The sequence below is a fragment of the Felis catus genome, chromosome X, assembly GCF_018350175.1.
Source record: "Felis catus isolate Fca126 chromosome X, F.catus_Fca126_mat1.0, whole genome shotgun sequence".
NCBI lineage: Eukaryota > Metazoa > Chordata > Mammalia > Carnivora > Felidae > Felis > Felis catus.
The window spans coordinates 101730107-101748899 of NC_058386.1; the positions used below are offsets into that span (position 1 = coordinate 101730107).

Sequence of the window (18793 nt, forward strand, 5' to 3'; positions counted from 1 at the left end):
TAGAAAGGTACCAGCATTCCCCACCGGGGAAAGGGCATGGAGAAAAGTGTGAACGTGGCATGCCCTGGGAGGGGGCAGAGCATACAGAGTACATTCACAGAAGGAGGGATTCATGCGAGAAGCACAAGTAGAAGACAGGTTGGAGACAGAGGTTTGGGAGAATCTGTGGTGGGCTTTTAATAACAGGCTAGGATATCTGAAGTTTATTTCTAGACAGGGGAGACCTAGAGCTGATTTTAAGGTAAGGAATAGGAAAAGGAAAGCCAAGTCGTGGGAAGAGCAATTGGGTGGCAATATGGCAATGTATAAATAGAGTTCCTGAGCTAAGTTCTGTTTCTAAGTGATGGAACACCCAGTGGAAATACTCAGCAGATGACTAGATGTGAAGGATTATTTGGGGGGAGATACAGCTTTGAAATAACCTGTATAGAACTGATGGTAGGAGGCTCAGGGAAAGACAAAACTGTGGGAGAATACAGAATGAGGACAGAGCTTCAAGTACAGACCTACAATGGAAAATACAAGAAGAAGCCCAGTAGCATGTTGCATATGAAAACCCAGTAAAACGCTAGCCTAGGAAATACTTGGAAGTCCTTTATGACCCATGAAGTCATACAACCCAGACTTTAACAAGTTCTACCTTAAGGCAAAGGCCAGTGAGAATTTGGGAGTGGAGGAAGGAAGAGAAGGAGGTAACTCCAGTGTACCTGTTGAACAGTCAGATCCAGTCCACTTGGGATCACAGCTACACACCCCAGTGTCCAGAAGAAAAGTCCCGTGTCCTGAGCACTGCTCTTGACATATAGGAAGTGGAGTTTCACAGTTGACTCCTCCCCAACCAGTAGAACAGTGACATTCTCCTTTTACACAGATGCCATGGCTGGAACACATCGGGTCCAAGCAGTCTTCTGAAAGCCCCAAAAAAGGAGGAAAAAGGTTGAAAGTGAACAGGTGTTGCCTATATACTTTAGGATGATGAAACTGAGATACTCACACTTGATTTCCTAATACGTCATTAATACGGTATTAAATTAGGTAATAAAATGTCTCATACAAAGGCTGTATTCAAACCAGGAGATGATTAATACTTAAAAATATGTAGGGTATCATAAAGGTTGCATCCTAAAATTAGAAGACGAAGGAAACCACACATACGTTGCTTAAAATTGTTACGCAAGGTGTAGTACTCCCACATAAATGGGTGGCTGCACCAGTGCGGGCTTTCAACAGGAATTCCTTGGCTTCGCAAGAAAGCCTAAGAATTTTGGGGAAGTCATTCCTTGTCTTTTCTGAAATTGGAATCCTAGCTCTGAGAATTGGCTTTCATTTGGTATGTCTAGAGTAGTATGTGTGTGTGTGTGTGTGTGTGTGTGTGTGTGTGTATGCACATATTACATATAAATCAATATATAAAATAAAGAAATATACTACACATATATGTCTACAAATATAAAATATATATAAAAATATTAAAACATAAAATATTAAAAATATTAAAACATATTTTTAGGCTTAGATTATTAGGTATTAGGTGAGCTGACTGCTGTTACATGAAATCATACAACATAATCAATTTATTATAATCTTTCATTAATTTCTCAGAAGCACTGAAAATGCAATATTCTCAACAAAATTTTAAAAATTATTAAAAAAATTGTTTGTGTGGCCTCTCCTTCCATCAGGATGGCGTGACATAGTTTTTGATGATTTAGAATATCACAGATGCAATTCTATTTGTCTCTAATTCTGGGAGTCTGGAAATTTTTGGACACATTGTAACAAATGTATAAACTCTTAGAAGTAGATCCCTATACTTGCCTTGGGGAAAATTGTTTTGTGTTTTTAATTGAGGGGCCATTCCATGGGAAATGACAAGGTTGTTTCCAAATTTCTACTCTCTCGATACAATAAGATGAAACTAAAATGATTCCACATAATGAGGGGAGTATGCTTTGAATAAGTAATTCAAAAAGTATTCCAGCAATGAAACAGACTGATAAAACCTGCCTTCATTCATAAGACTGGTCTGGTCTCGGGTGTGGCTTTTGGTAATGGAACAGAGCCTAAGCATTGTTACAATTAGTGCTATTGTATTATAATTAGCCCATAACCTTAAGGTCATTAGCACAGTGCTTTAGTTCCTGAGCTAATCAGCAAATAAATACTAAAAGGTACATCTGATTTTATTTTGTTCATTATTTGGATCAAGAGGGAAAGTCTAAAAGTACAGAATATTTTTTAGAAGGAGGCTATTTTGTTACATTAAAACACAACTATAACAAACAAAATAATAGTGAACTTAGTTTGTTTTATTAAAAGTACACCTTCAAGGAATATGTAAGTCATACTTAGAGGCACAAAGCCATATGTCTGAATGAGCCAGCAAGCAGCATACATGAATGAGATGAACTGGACATAAGAAGCCAGTGTGTTGGGAGGGAACTGAGAGAAGGGTCCAGTTTAAAGGAAACCGCGGCTGCTTGGTTCCCGCTGATTATCGCCATGTGGGAACACAGGCCCATGGTTATCAGATTTTCCAGTTGCTCAAGAAAGACCAAAATGAGAGATTTTTATAGGACGCTTCTCTATTTTTAAATTTTGGCAAATAGATCACATGGGGGAAAAAACCCAATAAAAACACTACCACCACCACTGTTGTGTGACCCAAACACAACCCATCCACAAGCCCAGTTCAGCCTGTGAGTTTCTGGTCTATGACCTTTAACTTAAAACATTTTTTTTCTGCTGTATTTGACAAGCTTATACTGTTAAATATGGTGGGTATTCTTCCTTGCTATCTTGGTTATTCTACACATTTTCTTAGAGATCCCTAGAAGGGAAATTTAAGCTAAGTCCTTTTTCAAGTGCCTCCCAAATTTTGATCAGAAGGGTCTAAATTAATGAGGTTAAACATTTTCATGGAGAACTGTAGATGCTGTGAGGGGTATCATTGTTTGGGTGCACATGCATATGTCCATGTAACGTCTGAGTTTACAACTTAAACATAATGACTGCAGTTGGATAACCATAAAAACGATTTCCAGAGGTAACTCAGGAACTCTGGTGTCCTGTCCAGGCCCAATGCCATTCACTGGAACAGATATAATCTTCACGCCAAAATTCTACGATTGCTAACGGGAGGTGGAAAGCTAAACTCTTGGAGCGGAATGAGATTAAGCCCTTTAGAATGCTGTGTAATAGTCTTAATGAGCCATCTTTAAAAAGCAATTATAGTGCATTTTCAGCAGCCTCTTTCCTGAACAACAGTTGTGATGAGACCATCTCCCATGGTAATGGTTTAATATTATTTCTGAAATCAGTCTTATTTGAGGAATGTGGCATGAAAAAGGTCTGATTACTAGTAAACTTATTTTCCAATGTGTCTCTTTAAATGATGAAACTATTGCCATTTCAAAATATGTTTGTGCGTCGTGTGTGTAAAGGTTCCTTTGGAGTGAATTTTAATATAAAGGCACTGCCATGAAACTCATTAGTGGTCCGCTGGCTTCCTTAGGCATGGAGGTCAAGTTCCAGCATGAGGTATGTAAAAATAAATACTATAAAGCAATAATAATAATGGTAATTACAAATCGCTCCCAAAGAAAACATTCAATGAAATCATTCCAAATGTGCATCCATTATTATTTTTATCATGTGTTTTAAAGTAAGATATAGCCTAATGTACTGTGGAACAACGAAAGCAGTTGAATTAACACCTAATGTCATCAATATGGAAATTCTCAAGTTATGGAGCAGTGTTAGAAATGGGGGGGGGGGGAACACCATTTTTCATGACTGCTCTGCAAGTGTCCCAGATACAGCCCTGTGTTAATATTAGAGACTGTCTGAAGAGACATGAGTTCCCCAGACTCCAGCCCTCTTCTCCATGTACTAAAGACATATTGAACATTTACGGTTTGCAGAGACTACCTGCATCTCTACTAGATGCATCTCTACAGGATGACAGTTGCACAATTCAGTGAGAGAAAAGCCTGAAGCAATAGATTAAAATGGGGCTCTGACCTTCCTCGCATATTTCTCCTTTGTATCCTGGCACACAGATGCAGACTCCCATGATGCAGGTGCCGTGACCAAAGCACGTTGGGTCAATGCATTGCTCTTCTGGAACGTCGCACTCCGGCCCCTTCCAGCCATTTCGGCAGACACAGTGTCCTTTCTCGTATTCTCCATTCCCACCACACAGCACAGGGCACGAATCTGAAGGTTGGCAAATGAACTTGTAGTGTTCTCAAAATGCTTTTAAAATCTCCAAAGAGCAATCGTCTATTGATTCTTGTGTAATATTTCAGGCAAAAATTTGTACTATTTCTAACTTAGCCTTTATTAAACAGGCACATCCTTGCGATTACAAATAGAATTTTCCTCTTATGAGAGAGGAAAAAGGATAAGTTATGAAAATATCCTGCGTGAAGCAATTATTTCAAGTATGTGCTTTTGATTCCAACATACCGTTAAACAACTATTATTATTATTATTATTATTACTACTGTTATCATTATTTTAAACCAAGGTTTTATTTTTTCTCTTATGGCTTTTCTTCCTCAAACAGATGTACGCCACTTTTAGAAAGAAAAACCTGAAAATTTTAAAAACTGATAAACAGGGAGTATAAAATGTTATCTTAAAAAGTCGTATATTTGAATACACTTATGCTGGACAGATGTCTACTCCCGTGACACCTGGTGCAGACCTTTATTAGAATACTTAAACTCTGCTTTGTCATTGTTGGCTCCCTATTAAAACTATGGGCTCCTTGAGGGCAGGGCCTGCATCTTCTGTCTTAGTCAATTTTTAATACCAGCCATCTTCTTCCTAATCCCCACATCCTCCAGATCTGTCATGCTCCCAGGAAACCAGCTGCTATAGAATTCTCAGCTGAGCAGAATTTAATCTAAGGGAATCTGAGTGGCTGGGAAACCTGAGATGAAAGTATTAGCAGACTGAGAACCGTAAGAATACACTGAAAATGAGCAGAAAGCATCTCTACCATAGTAACTGTACGCATGGGGTGAAATGCAGTGTGATTTATCTAAAGCTTTTCGAGAATTAAACTATGGGCAAGTCGAGGAAACAGTAAAGTTTGCTGTTTCACTAGTGACTTGCCAGTCTTTACTTTCTAAGGCTCCTTATCGGTTTGCTGGTTGCCTATCCCTTCCCATTTACGCGGGTGTATATAAGCAGTTACAGAGGACCCCGGTACAAATTCCACCCGTTCGGTAACTGCCTATCGCCCCTCTCTGAGGTTGTTTCTTGGCACAATAAGCTGGGATAACGGTAGATCTACGTCACCGGTTTCCAAAGGATGTATGATTCAGAAGAGGTAACAGAGTGTTTATAACAGTCTGTGGCAGAGTAAGTACTCAGCTTTTGGTTGTGGTGGGGGGGGGTGGTTTGCTGCTACTCCTACGGCCACTTCTCTTCCTCCTCTTATTGCTACTGATTCCGAGTTCTCAAAAGATGTGTATATCCCCAAACCAATTGGAATAACAGAGCAACATTACCTCTCGCGCAGTCAGGCCCCAGGAATCCTGGGAAACAATGACAATGGCCAGAGATACACTCTCCATTTCCATTGCAATTGGTTGAACAGTCATCCATTATTTCTGTTAATAGAGAAAAAGGAAAGAAATGAGCAAACTTCCAGGCTGTAGAGTCCTTAACTTTTTTTTTTTTTTTTAAATTGCAAGAACTCTGGGTCTATAACAATCTTGCCCTCTCCTGTCTTGGAGCACTTACTGTTTAAAATCAGATGCCAAAGATTTCTGTAAGATGTCACATGTAGTACCAAATTATTACAAGGGCCCTGGATTTGCTGAATTGGCTATTCAAGAGTGAAACTAAAAACCAACCTCATCTCTAAAGTGCATAAAGGGTCTAGATGAATTGTATTCTTATGAGATGTTCGTGACAAAGCTAAAAATGTACTAGAATTATAGGATATTTCTCAAAAGCAAAATGGGCTTAAAAATGCAACCCAAAAGACTAAGTCTACTGTTTATTTTTCAAGTTTAGGTTGTAACAAATAAAAAATTTCTTCTCTAGCACCTTAAAATGTTTAATCTACTATCTTGACAGCTTAAATATGATAATCAGTATTTCATTTTCATTAATAAGTGACAATGGAAGGCTTTTAAAGTTAAGTGTTCATATTAAATTCACCACCACTAAAAGCATTAGAACCTAAGTATTTTGTTGAGAAATGCTTTCTTGACTGTAAATGCTTATCAGTTCTCCGCCACTAATTTCCCTTCAATCCATTCTTAGAGAAGAATAGGCTTCAAGGGAATTGAGAAGGCTTTAAAGGCGCCCATAGGTAGTTCTGGTGACATAAAGATGTACAGTGCGACAGAACTTTGATAAGTCTTGTGGTTAGTAATTTGGCTGAAAAGGTAGGAAGTTATACAAAAGTCAGGCTCTGACAATGACAAAAATTATTTCTAGTTTAAAATTGTATTTGAGTATAATAAAGTCAAATTCCAAGTCCATGAACTCTTATGGTATGTGTGCTTTCTTCTTTCAGTTTTTTTTTTTTTTTTAATCATCTTCTCATTACTCTTTCTGGAAGTTTTCCATACTTAGCATTCTTGGATTCAGAGTTTTACGTTCTGGCCCATTAAACTCACACTTCTCGTATGTACCAGTTTTTCCTTTTCAATCCAAATTATCTACTTCATCTCGTTTCACTTGCATAAGCTATTTCCAATTAGAAGGAGATATTCTAGGAAGTGGTCTTGGCGTCTTCTACTCCGCTGTGAGAATTCATAATGAGGGCCGAGAAATAGCATTTCTTCAATTGTGGCCTTTTGACCACCTGGATCAGTAGATCACCCAAAACACTTACAATGTAGATGCCTAGGCTTCCCTCCAGACCTACTGAATCTGAAGGATGCAGCCCAGGAATCCACAGTCTAACAAAAACCTCAGGTGACCCTGCAGGTGGCTCACCTCATTAAGGCACTGAGAACCAATGCTTCAAATAGGAAACTTCCATAGTTAGAGAACTTCTGATCTAGACTTGGGGTTCGGCCTTGGGTAGAATAAAAGCCAAGAGGAAGAAAGTGGTATCTAGTTTTGGGGGGAATTCTTAGAAAGCCGAGAATGAATCCAGGGGCTGTGTGCATAGCCCCCTATTATCACTCAGAAGAGGTTCTTCTTGTCACCCCTGTGTGAATACATCAGATAGCTTTTTGCAGGTTTATGATAATCTGTTCTCTGATCCCTGTGCTAGAAAACTGAACTGGATAAGAAATTTATACGTGGCATTTGCTGAGCGACAACTGGTCTGACAGGAACGGAACGTTTGACAAAGAGCTAACCATTTTTAACTTCTTAAAACACTCGTTATTTTCATAAAATCATTAACTTCTTTAAAAGGTGCTGAAAAGGCACAGAGTTTTTTCCATTCAAAGACGGAACAATTACATCTCCAGTTTCTATTTAATCTATGTTTCTTGTGCCAAGCGATAGTGGCAGTTCTTAAATCTACATTTGGATTTCCCCTGCCCTGGATGGTTAATAGGAGGTCATGGAGGAAGCTTTCAAAGGTAAATACAGTTGAATTTAATTTCACACCAGCTCCTATTGACAACCTTATGCAAGCAGCCTTGTGGGAATGTAGCTATTGTAGAAAAAATGTTTAATAAAGTTTGCTATCAAAATAAATAAAAATCCCTACATCTTATTGACTTATCTAAGATCTGTCTCTGGGCCCACACTGCCGCACAGAACTTAACACCAGCAATGCAAATGAGAAGAGAAGGTAATATAGGGAGGATCTGGAAGCTGCCACCTCCACTGGGTATCAAAGAGACACTAGGACAGCTCAGGGAATCTAGGAGGAGGATGGCTACAGCTGGAACACATAAGTAACTCATGATGAGAAATAATGTGTTTTTCTATTTATGTTGGCTTCCATGAAATTTTGCCTTCTATCCTTTTTAAAGTTTATATTTATTTATTTATTTATTTATTTATTTATTTATTTATTGAGAGAGAGAGACAGACAGACAGAGGGGAGGGGGAGAGAGAGAGGGACACAGAATCCGAAGCAGGGTCTGCACCGTCAGCACAGAGCCTCATGTGAGGCTCGAACTCACGAACTGTGATATCATGACCTGAGCCGAAATCAAGAGTCAGATGCTTAACTGTTTGAGCCACCCAGGTGCCTCTTGCCTTCTATCTTTTTAATCTTCCTTCAGAATCACTTCCTCAACTGCAGTTCATTAGAGTTGAGAATGATTTTAAAGTTCTATGCATAAAACTCTACTTTTATTCTAGAGTCTAAAGCCCCTCGATATCTGCATCTGCAGTGATGATGGGTTTTGCTCCTGGCAGGTTTTCTTATGGGAGAAACTAAAGGTAATGGATAATCTGATGGAATGATTACGGCCTGAAGGGCATGGGCTTTGGAGTCAGACATACTTGGTTGTCTCAAATCTCAATTTTGCCACTTGTTGTCTGTGAGACTCTATCAGATTATTTACTCATTTCAAGCCTCCATTTCCTTATTTATTATATAAATATCACTACACCTATGCTATCAGTGTTGTGAAGGGAATCAAACAAGATTATTGAATGTAAATCATTTGGTACAGTGTTTGGGGGCAGAATGGCACTCCATAAGTGGTATATATTATCATGTTATAGAGCAGGTTGGCTGAGATTAGGGGATATTGACAACTCTGTCTATACTACTGGAAAATAACATATATTAATATAGGCCTGTGGCTAGCCTATATTAGTCATTCAATAAATGCTTATTGCTAATATTGTCTTGATCCTTATTAGTAGTGGACCAAATAGAGTTCAGATCAATCAACCGATTCTAACATCATGAAATAGAGAACGAACAGCTAAGAACAGCATTTGGCGTAGTCAAATTGATACAAAGCTTAAATTGTTTAATCAAATATATTAGCCTCTCTTTACTGCAGTTAAATTATAAAAACATAAAAAAATTAACGGGGAGCATTTAGAGCAAATAACTTAATACTTGTGATTTTTTTCAGAAATTTACTTGGATTCTCTTTAAGTGGAATTGCAGAAGTGTTTCTGTTACTTCTAATTGTAAAAACACAACGGATGGGTGGCTCAGTCGGTTGATCGTCCGATTTGGGCTCAGGTCATGATATCACAGTCTGTGAGTTCAAGCCCCACGTCGGGCTCTGTGCTGACAGCTCAGAGCCCGGAGCCTGCTTCGGATTCTGTGTCTCCCTCTCTCTCGGACCCTCCCCTGTTCATGCTCTGTCTCTGTCTCAAAAATAAATAAACATTAAAAAAAAATTAAAAACACAACAGAAAAGTAGAAAAAAACATGACTTGCATAAGGAAGAAGCAAATAGTTTGTTGCATATGAAACTGACAGCGTGATATCTGGATAATAGGAATTGTATCTCAAAGATTAGCTTCTTTTTGGGAGGAAGTAAGGGACAGGAAAAAACTTCAAGCATGTTTCTGGGTCTATTGATTTTTGAAAGGTTAATAGTTGGGTTAGTGTTTTAACTTGAGCTTACTGGTAAGGATAACAGGAAGAGAGAAAATCTTCACAAATATTTTAGATCTTCTAACTGTTTGATTTCTTAGGAGGAACTCAACTTCCCATGACTCATTGGCATCTGCATTACTAAAATTGGGCCTTGATAGAAAAACAATATCATGAAAGGTACATCTATTAAATCTGCTCCATTGAGTCTGTTAGCGTTGCAAAAAAGTGTCAGGACTTCAATTTTTTTTTTCTAACTTAACAAATACGCTGTCTTTTGAAGATGTAAAATCTGTGGAGTTTTTCTCCAGGGGAAAAAAAAATAATCGGTGTATTTTTATAGTCTGATTACTTTAGAGGAAAGTTTTTGTTAATATTATGGCTGGAATACCATTTTCTACTGGGTCAAGGTCTTCAGCATCAAGTAAAAATAGAACATAATTGTTATAAAGAGCAGATGGTATGTCTATTAACAGTCAACACATCTTCCTAAACATATGGTTGAACAGGTTAACTAAAGGATAAAGTGGTGAGAGTTGGATAGAAAACGGACAGCTGTAAAATATTTTCCCTTCTTTTAAAAGACATGTGTGTTAGGAAGATTCACACAATAAAATACCATGTCTATGAGATGTTTCCCCTCAGGGCTAAAAAATTCCAAAAGAAAGGGCTATGAGTGGTCCAAGTTATTATCCTTAAGACCCTTCTCTGAATACTCGTAGGTTTTTGAAGCCTTAATGGTTCTAGAATCGGTTGTTCTAAAGAAGAGCTGGACTGGTGCTAGTTTCTCCATTTTAAAAGGTATTTATTTGCTTTGTCTTTTCTAATGGATCTTGAATGAACAGAGATTCTCTTGCTTATTCCCTTTGTCACTGAAGTTGTTCATCTATGCAGCCTTGGTAATAATATTATCCAGGTAACTATTCCTGTCGAAAATACATAAAAAGGTACATGGCAAGTATCCTACAAAGCAGCAAATAATGGAGCATTTAGAAAACCTTAATCAGCATTTAAACAACATTAATGACAACAATAATATAAGCCTTTCTCGTAGTGACCTATCTTGAATAAGGACTTTAAGGCAGAATGAACAATGGGTTGAAATGACATCTGTATCACTTTAATCACTGCTGTCTTTCTAGAATTATACTGTCAATTCAAAATAATAGTCCAGGCAGCTTACCAATTGCTGTAGTTAACACGAATACTTGCTCCATCTTTTTTCCATCATTGTAGAATGCCAGATACCAAGGCCCTTGGTCCATATACTCTATGAAACCTGTCTCCTGCAGTGAGGTTAAGATCAGGTTCCGAGGGGAGTGTTGGGTATCGTCAGAGCCCTTGGAGTCCTGCTTGACCAGCTGTTTTCCATCCATCAATTTTACAAAGTCAAACTGGAACAAATACACGCAAATCTGAGCCACTACTTCTACTTCTAGACTAACGAACATCTCTAACTTCAACTGCTCTCTCCCACACTTCTTTGCTTTGAAAGAGGAAGTTACTCGTTCTTAATTATACTTAAACACAAAACTATTTTATTAATTCTGAAAAACCCACTATATTTATAAATGTTATAAAATACCTTTCAGTTTTGGAGTATTCAAAATAATTGTCTAAACATAAATAAACCAAGAAATAGAAAAAATTGTATTTGGCACTATGCGAGAGAATCTTGATATTTTACTAAAGTATCAGAAGATACTCGAAACCACACATTCCCCTCAAAAAAGTTATCATGATCTTCTCTACAAATTTAAGAGTTTTACAGTTTTTAAAACAAACAGTCAAAAATTTGAGGACATTCGTAATTTACTACCTTTGTGGTAGCATATTTAAATATTTAAAGAACCCCCTCCTTTTCCCCCCTAATCAGTGGACAAGCACATGGCACACATTTCCTTGGGCATTTTAAGAGTCACATTTGAATGGCATTCTAATTCCCTGCCTATTCCCATCCAGAAGGTAAGATTTGGACTATGGTCGTATCTGTTGGAAAAAAAAAAAAGCAATCCCCTGATGGTTATGATTCCTTACGCTACTTCTTAGATGGAGCAAGGCCCCAAATGGGTTCGTGCAAGAAAGAGATAAGGGGGAAAAATGAGAGAAATGAGGTGGTTAGCGTTTATAGAAGGGCTTTCTAAACCACGGAAGATTTACGTATTTGAGTTATTATTAACAATAACAAGAAAAAATTTCTACCCATAAGATAAAACCTGCCTTTTAGACTCATTTCCCTTATTGATTTGCATTCTTCATCGGGACAAGGGGTCAAGACCATATGGGGCCAGCGAAGGAGGTGTGGTCCCAAAAGCTAAGTAAGATGAGGGGGCCGGGATGGCTCATGATCATCTTATTCCAGGAAACAGAATTCAAATTTCAAGAATATTTTCTTAAACTTCCTTTTCTGAATCTGCTCTGCTAAATGCTATTGCATACTTCTCAGTCATTTTGGTTTTCATTCGTTTGAGTGTGATTATTCTGGATGTTTGCTCATTACAAAAACTGTCTGCCTTCACCTTTGATTCTCACATACTTTGCAAGTCACAAACCCTGAACTGTTCATCCCACCACCCTCCGAAGGGTCAAGAAACACCTATAACATCAAATACCTGAGTGTGTGTAGGTGGAATGTTTCTTCTGCCATAAATTCCCAGCAGAGAGTCCTTGGCTAAAGAAATATTGAATTTCAGATATATAGGATGGTGGATAGTAATCTGGAAACGCCAGAATAAGCCAGGTGGAATGGTCTGCATGACTTGTGCACCAATGTCAACTTCTCCGGTGTCTATCGCCCGTCCCTTCTGAAACACTGGTTTTAAAGGTAAAGAAAATTACAGATAATATTAATCGTAATTTATAAAGCGATGATTTTTAGTTTTTCAGGACAAAAATATCAAAATGACTTACTAAGGTCTTTTTTCCACCACCCTACCCATATTTCAGGGCTTTACACAAATGATCTTCCAAGAAGACTTCCCTAACCAACCACTATACCAGTATCTCCCTTCTCTTGCATTACTGTTACATTTATTTCCATAACTTGATTCATTTTAATCATTATTAAATGGTTAAATTTAAATGGTTAAATGCAGGCAATACAAAGATGAGCAAGATGAGCTTCTTGCTCTCAAGGAGCTCTGAATATAAGAGAAGAAATAGGACAAATGCACAAATAACCATGTTGTAAAGCAAAATAAATGATTTGGGTATTCAAAGGAGTAAGGAGTATTTGATTGGAGGATACTCCTCATTCCTAGCAGTCTCTATGCCCTTTATCTTCCTTTATTTTTCTTCTTAGTACTTACATCCATAACATACCACATGTTTTACTTGTTTATTGTTTATTGCCTATTTTCTCCCAAAAGGATATAAGCTCCATGAGGCTGTGGCTGTTTTGTTCATTGCTTTATCCCCAGTAACTAGAAGAATGTATGCAAATAGTATGTGATCCATACATATTTATTCAATGAGTGAGTGAATGAATGAATGAATGAATGATTTAGAAAAGGGTATTTATGGGAAGTAGTATTGAAGATGGGCCTTAAAGGGAAGAGAAGATTTCAACAGAGCTGTTGACAAGAATTTTCCACATGAAAGGAATACTTTGTACCAAAAAAAAAAAAAAAGAGGAGAGTCATTAAAGGTTTTTGGGAAGAAGGGAGATATTTGGATACATTAGAAAAACTAATCTTGAGGCAGAAGGTAGAATGATTTAGAGGTGGAAACACAAGGATGATAGAGAATTATGGAACAATAATTCAGGTGAAATGACCTAAAGATCTAAATTTACAGTGGGCTCAACAGTTCACGTGGAATAAGTACAGTCCAGTCACCTGTAAAATAAACAAGTGGGGCTACACCAAACTAAAGAGCTCTGTACAGCAAAAGAAACAATCAAATAAATTGAAAAGGCCATCTACAGAATGTGAGAAAGTTACCTGCAAACCATATATCTAATAAGGGATTACTATCCAAAACACACAAAGAATTCATACAACTCCATAGTAAAAAAAAAAAAAAAAAAAAAAAAAAAAAAAAGCAAATAATCCAACTCAATAGCAAAATAGCAAATAATCCAATGTAAAAATGGGCAAAGGACTTGAACACACATTTTTCCCAAAAAGGCCAATATGTATATGAAAAGGTACTCAACATCACTAATCATTGGGGAAATGCAAGTCAAAACCACAATGAGATAGCACCTCATACCCGTTTGGTTGACTAGTATCAAAAGATAAGAAATAACAAATGTTGGTAAGGATATGGAGAAAAGGGAACCCTTATATGCCATTGGTGGGTATGCAATAATGGTACAGTCATTTTGGAAAGCAGTACAGTGGTTCCTCAAAAAAATAGAACTACCATACGATACAGCAATCCAACTTCTGTGTATATATGGAAAGGAACTGAAATCAGGATCCTGAAGACGTATCTACACAGCCACATTCACTGCAGCATTATTCATAATAGCCAAGATATGGAAACAATCTAAATATCCTTTGATGGATGAATGGATAAAGAAAATGTGATACACACAAACACACACACACACACACACACTACTCCATTGTGTGTATATATGTATGTGCATATACACACACAGGCAATGAAATATTATTCAGCCACAAAAAAGAAGGAAGTGCTCCCAATTGCAAAAATATGGATGAAGCTGGAGGGCATTATGCTAAGTAAAATAAGCAAGACAGAGAAAGTCAAATTCTATATGATATCACTTATGCGTGGAATCTAGAAAAGAATAAAAGCCAATCTCATAGAAACAGAGACTAGAATGGTTGTCAGGGCTGGAGGGAGGGGGTAACAGGGTGATGTAGGTCAAAGGGTACAAATTTTCAGTTATAAGCAGGAGCTCTGACAATCTGACATAGAGCATGGCGACTGTAGTTAACAAGATGGTATTACACACTTGAAAGTTGCTGAGAGTAGATCTTAAGCATTCCTACCACACCAAAAAAGTTAACTATGTGAGTGTGAGGTGATGGATGTGTTAATTATCCTGACCTGTTTGATCATTTCTACTTTGTATGTGTATATGAAATCATCACATTGTCTACTTTAAATATATACAACTATATTTGTCAATTCTTCCTCAATAAAGTTAAAAAAATCACATATTATTGAAGAAGTATAAAACTGGGTTATCCTAAAGAATGATACAAATATCAATGAACTTCAGATTACTCTACATTTTAAAAATCTTATTGTACTTTCAAGCATAAATACTAAAAAAATAAAAATTTATTTTTCACACTAGCATAGAGAAAATAATATGGAGATAAAAAATAACTTATCTAAACTAAGGCAGGGGCACCTGGGTGGCGCAGTCGGTTAAGTGTCCAACTTCAGCCAGGTCACGATCTCACGGTCTGTGAGTTCGAGCCCCGCGTCAGGCTCTGGGCTGATGGCTCGGAGCCTGGAGCCTGTTTCCGATTCTGTGTCTCCCTCTCTCTCTGCCCCTCCCCCGTTCATGCTCTGTCTCTCTCTGTCCCAAAAATAAATAAACGTTGAAAAAAAAAAGTATTAAAAAAAATAAACTAAGGCAAGACAGGGAAGGCACAGACTAGATGGATCAATCGGAAAACATAAAGAAGATGGAAGATAAATTATAAAAAAATAAAGAGCAATGAACTAAATGCTTGTGTCACAAGGTAAGAGTCATCACTCTGAATTAAAAAGTAAAATTTAAAGACATTTTTTTTTACCAAAAGTCAAAAGTATATCTAAAATATAAAGAGACTTATTTATAATAATAAAAGTTATTTTCTCAGGAAGAAGAAAAAAAGAAAGAAGACAATATAAAGGAAGATTCTAGAGCAGCGCTTCTCAAACTTGAATGTGCTTAAGAAGGGCGTCTTTTTAAAACGCAGTTATGATAAAGTAGGTCTGAGGTCGGATATTTCTCACAAGTTCCCAAGTAATGCCCGTGTTGCATGGTACACAGCATACACACTGAGAAGCAAGGTTGTTAGGACACTGGGACACTAGGTATGGGGGCTGAGGGAGGGTCAAAACTTACTCCATGGTTGTGAGTTTGGGTGACTCAGACAATGCCAGTAGCAAATACAAGAAGCCTAAAAGGAGCTAGTTAGTGTGAGAGGGTGCTAAGTTTGGACAAGAAGGTCTTTATTATTTATTTCCAAATTTTCTAATTATTTCTGAGATACTCTATTACTATATGCTTCTGTGGAATTCTCTGTTGAGTGGAGGGGGGAGGGAAGGGATAGAAGAGGAGGGGCAAGAATTAGTTTGCCTTGACTCTAAGCCACAGGATTGCACCTCAGGGGGGAATTCAATTTGGCCTCTTTCCACACGGCCTTTATATTTTTCAGCCATCAACTCTTTCTCCACCCCAAACACAGTTTAAAAACACACATGGTCTCTGTCCTTTGTGTTCACTTGCTATAAAATTAACAGCCCATTAAGAAACACACCTGCAGTGGCTTTATTCAGAGGCCAATGCCTTGCAGCTTTTAACTCCCTAAAATACCTCCATTATTGCTTTTTGTGTTAAGGCCAAGAGTAATAACTATTTTAAGAATGTTCACTGTTAACTGTTAATAATAGATTTCAAATGCAATTTTGAACATAATTATGTATTACAGGACACATAATTTTGTGGAATTGACATTTATAATAAAATATGCCCTTTGAGATGATAAATCACCAACTGAGGACCTTATTTTTCATTGAAAGTTACTTTTTCCCATGTGAGACAGAACAGTCTTGTCCCCAAAGGGTTGATTATACATTTAACTCCTAAGGTCCCGGAGCTGACAAATGTCTTGAAAGAGCAGACAATTAATAGACCGTGTTTATGTGGATACTTCCACTTTCAACTTAATGTTCAGTTGGTTCAACTGCCATCCTGATCAGGGGCTCTTATCACTTCTTAAAATGCATCATTTGGTTGTGCAAACAATATTATAAATATAAAATAATTTAAAATTAGGTTTGACAAACACTATTTTAACGGTGCTATGAATGACCTTTAATGAATGCAGACGCGGTCATTAAAAAAAAATCAGGGCAAAACTGGCTGATGGACATTAACCTTTATATACGAGCCTTACCAAATGCTACACCGTGTTTCCCTTCTGCACTTTATAGCATCATATACTGCATAATGAGGCTACTTAAATGTTATTCACTAAATCAAAAGAAACTCATGAAGTCGTGTTGTTGGAGTTTCCCAGTTCCTGGCACTAGTAAATATCTGAAGCATATATGCTAAGTCATTTATAAAAAATGATTTTAAAAGATGGTCTTACCCTTTGAGATCCTGCATCAGAGTTAAAACAAGATAGATGAAGAGACATGACAACATGAATGAACATGTGGACTATAATTTAAATAAAAATAGCAAAGCAAGCGAGTTGCAGCAATTTGGTGTCGAAGAGAAATTCTCACAGCTTGCAAATGGAATATTTCTCAACCTCTAACCTTTAGAGTTGAGTAGTACATCAGAAAGGAAGACATCTCCCTGTTAGCAATCTACATCACTAAACAACCTGCTCCATTTTATCTTCTCTCAAAATTTGTTATGGGTTATGATGTAGTGATTATTAGTCAATTTACTCTTTAATTTTTTCTTAATGTAGCTCAAAGGGGGAAGCGAAAGAGAAGAAAATTACATGCAGGCAAACAATATGTGATGTGATTTCCTAAAAACATTCTGCACCAATATAAGTAAGTGGGGTAGGTGTGGTCAAACTTAACATTGACCCTGATCCTTCAGTTGCGAAGTGTCAGCAGCAGAGTTAAAATGTGGCACTCAGGTATGGTTTTTGTAATAATTCATGTTTTAATTGTCGTTTAACCAGTTACACTCCTACAGCATATCGGAAGGTCTAGGAAGACCAAACTCTCCAGTAACAGAACACGCCCTTGCACAAATCCAAGAGCAAGTGCGGGTTGCCATGGATCATATCAAACTGTGCAGTACTGTACTTATCACAGTCTCACCAATATCCACCAATTTAGTTTGAGCTAAACACTCTCTTTATAGGTTGCAACACAGGCATCAACTGCTGAGTGGTAAAAAACAATGGCAGATAGGCCGTGTTGAAGGATGGCAAGCTAACTGATGGTTGCTTAGTTCAAAATGAAAAGGTCAAGCTACCTGGAAGGTAAATACACAGGCCTGGTGACAGACACCGTGTGCAGTGGCTCTACCGACTAAACTAAGGCTTCATTATATCTAGACTGAGACATATACCTGAATACTAATAACATAATTACTAACAAAATCATCCTTATAAGACAGGGGTAAGCGACTATATTCTGGACATACACAAGTATTTATTTTTTCTACTTAATGCAGCTAGACCGGGCTTAATGATTCTGCACAAAACTCAGTGAAACATTAGTAGAAGATACTGACACGTGGTCACTAAAAGGATTCCAATACCAGGTCCTTATGTAAAAATGACTAGGTTAAAGGCTGTGGTATTCTCCGTAACGGCAATCTTAGTAGTCTTTTAAAGGCATTTGCAAATTCCATAAAAGCTATCTAAGCTAAGAAGATACTGCTTTATTAACTGAAGGGAATGCTGTCCAAAGGCACGTAAAAGAAATATGCCTTAAGATCATAGTTGCCTTTCACTTCAGCAAATAGCACATTCAAAGTCTTCAAAAGACATCAATAAATGCTTTTGGGGTGGTCTTTCACCTGAATTAGTCCTAGAATGTGGTTCACGGCTTAAGTGCCATCTTCTTTTTGCTCCTTCAAACATAATAATTATTTCATAGTAACAAATCTTTGTGAAATTTAGAGAATCCGTGCTTCAAACAAATTGGGGGTGTGAAATCAAGCCCTAATCCCTATGATCAAAAGCCGTGAAGAAATCTAAAGGGGACAGTGAAAACTTACCCTACCCTTTCCATCTAAGTAACTTTGTATGATTCTCCTTATATGAACCATTGAAGAAAAATACGTATTCAACTCTTAATTCTTCAGGGACAGATTGTGTATTACACATGCTTTTTATATTGGTTCTATAACCAATATAAAGAGAAAAAGAAAAAGGAAGAATGAACCTTGTATACATAGTAGGCACTTGGTAAATACTGTTTGGATGAATTAATAAAATAGTAATCTTAATAATTTATTTAGTAATGTTGATCACTTATTTTGACATTTTGGTACAAGGGTTAGTGGAAGAACTGAAACTATCGCCACATGGAACCCTTTAGGAATTAACTGTGAATAAAATATGTTTAGAAATAAAATACCCCCACCTTCCTGATACTGATAACAGATAGCTGATTGTG

At 37.3% G+C, this 18793-nt stretch overlaps 1 protein-coding gene across 3 annotated transcripts in view; it reads right to left on the reverse strand.

Moving 5' to 3' along the window:
• The window catches only part of TENM1 (teneurin transmembrane protein 1), a 786286-nt gene that overhangs the window by 247395 nt on the left and 520098 nt on the right, over positions 1-18793 (reverse strand). For all 3 annotated transcript variants that reach the window (XM_011279454.3, XM_011279453.3, XM_019824255.2), the window contains 5 exons: positions 12115-12314; positions 10686-10896; positions 5523-5624; positions 4024-4218; positions 708-908 (listed from right to left, as the gene is read on the reverse strand). In XM_011279454.3, the coding sequence (XP_011277756.1) occupies positions 708-908; positions 4024-4218; positions 5523-5624; positions 10686-10896; positions 12115-12314 (909 nt within the window). The remainder of the gene's footprint in view (positions 1-707; positions 909-4023; positions 4219-5522; positions 5625-10685; positions 10897-12114; positions 12315-18793) is intronic.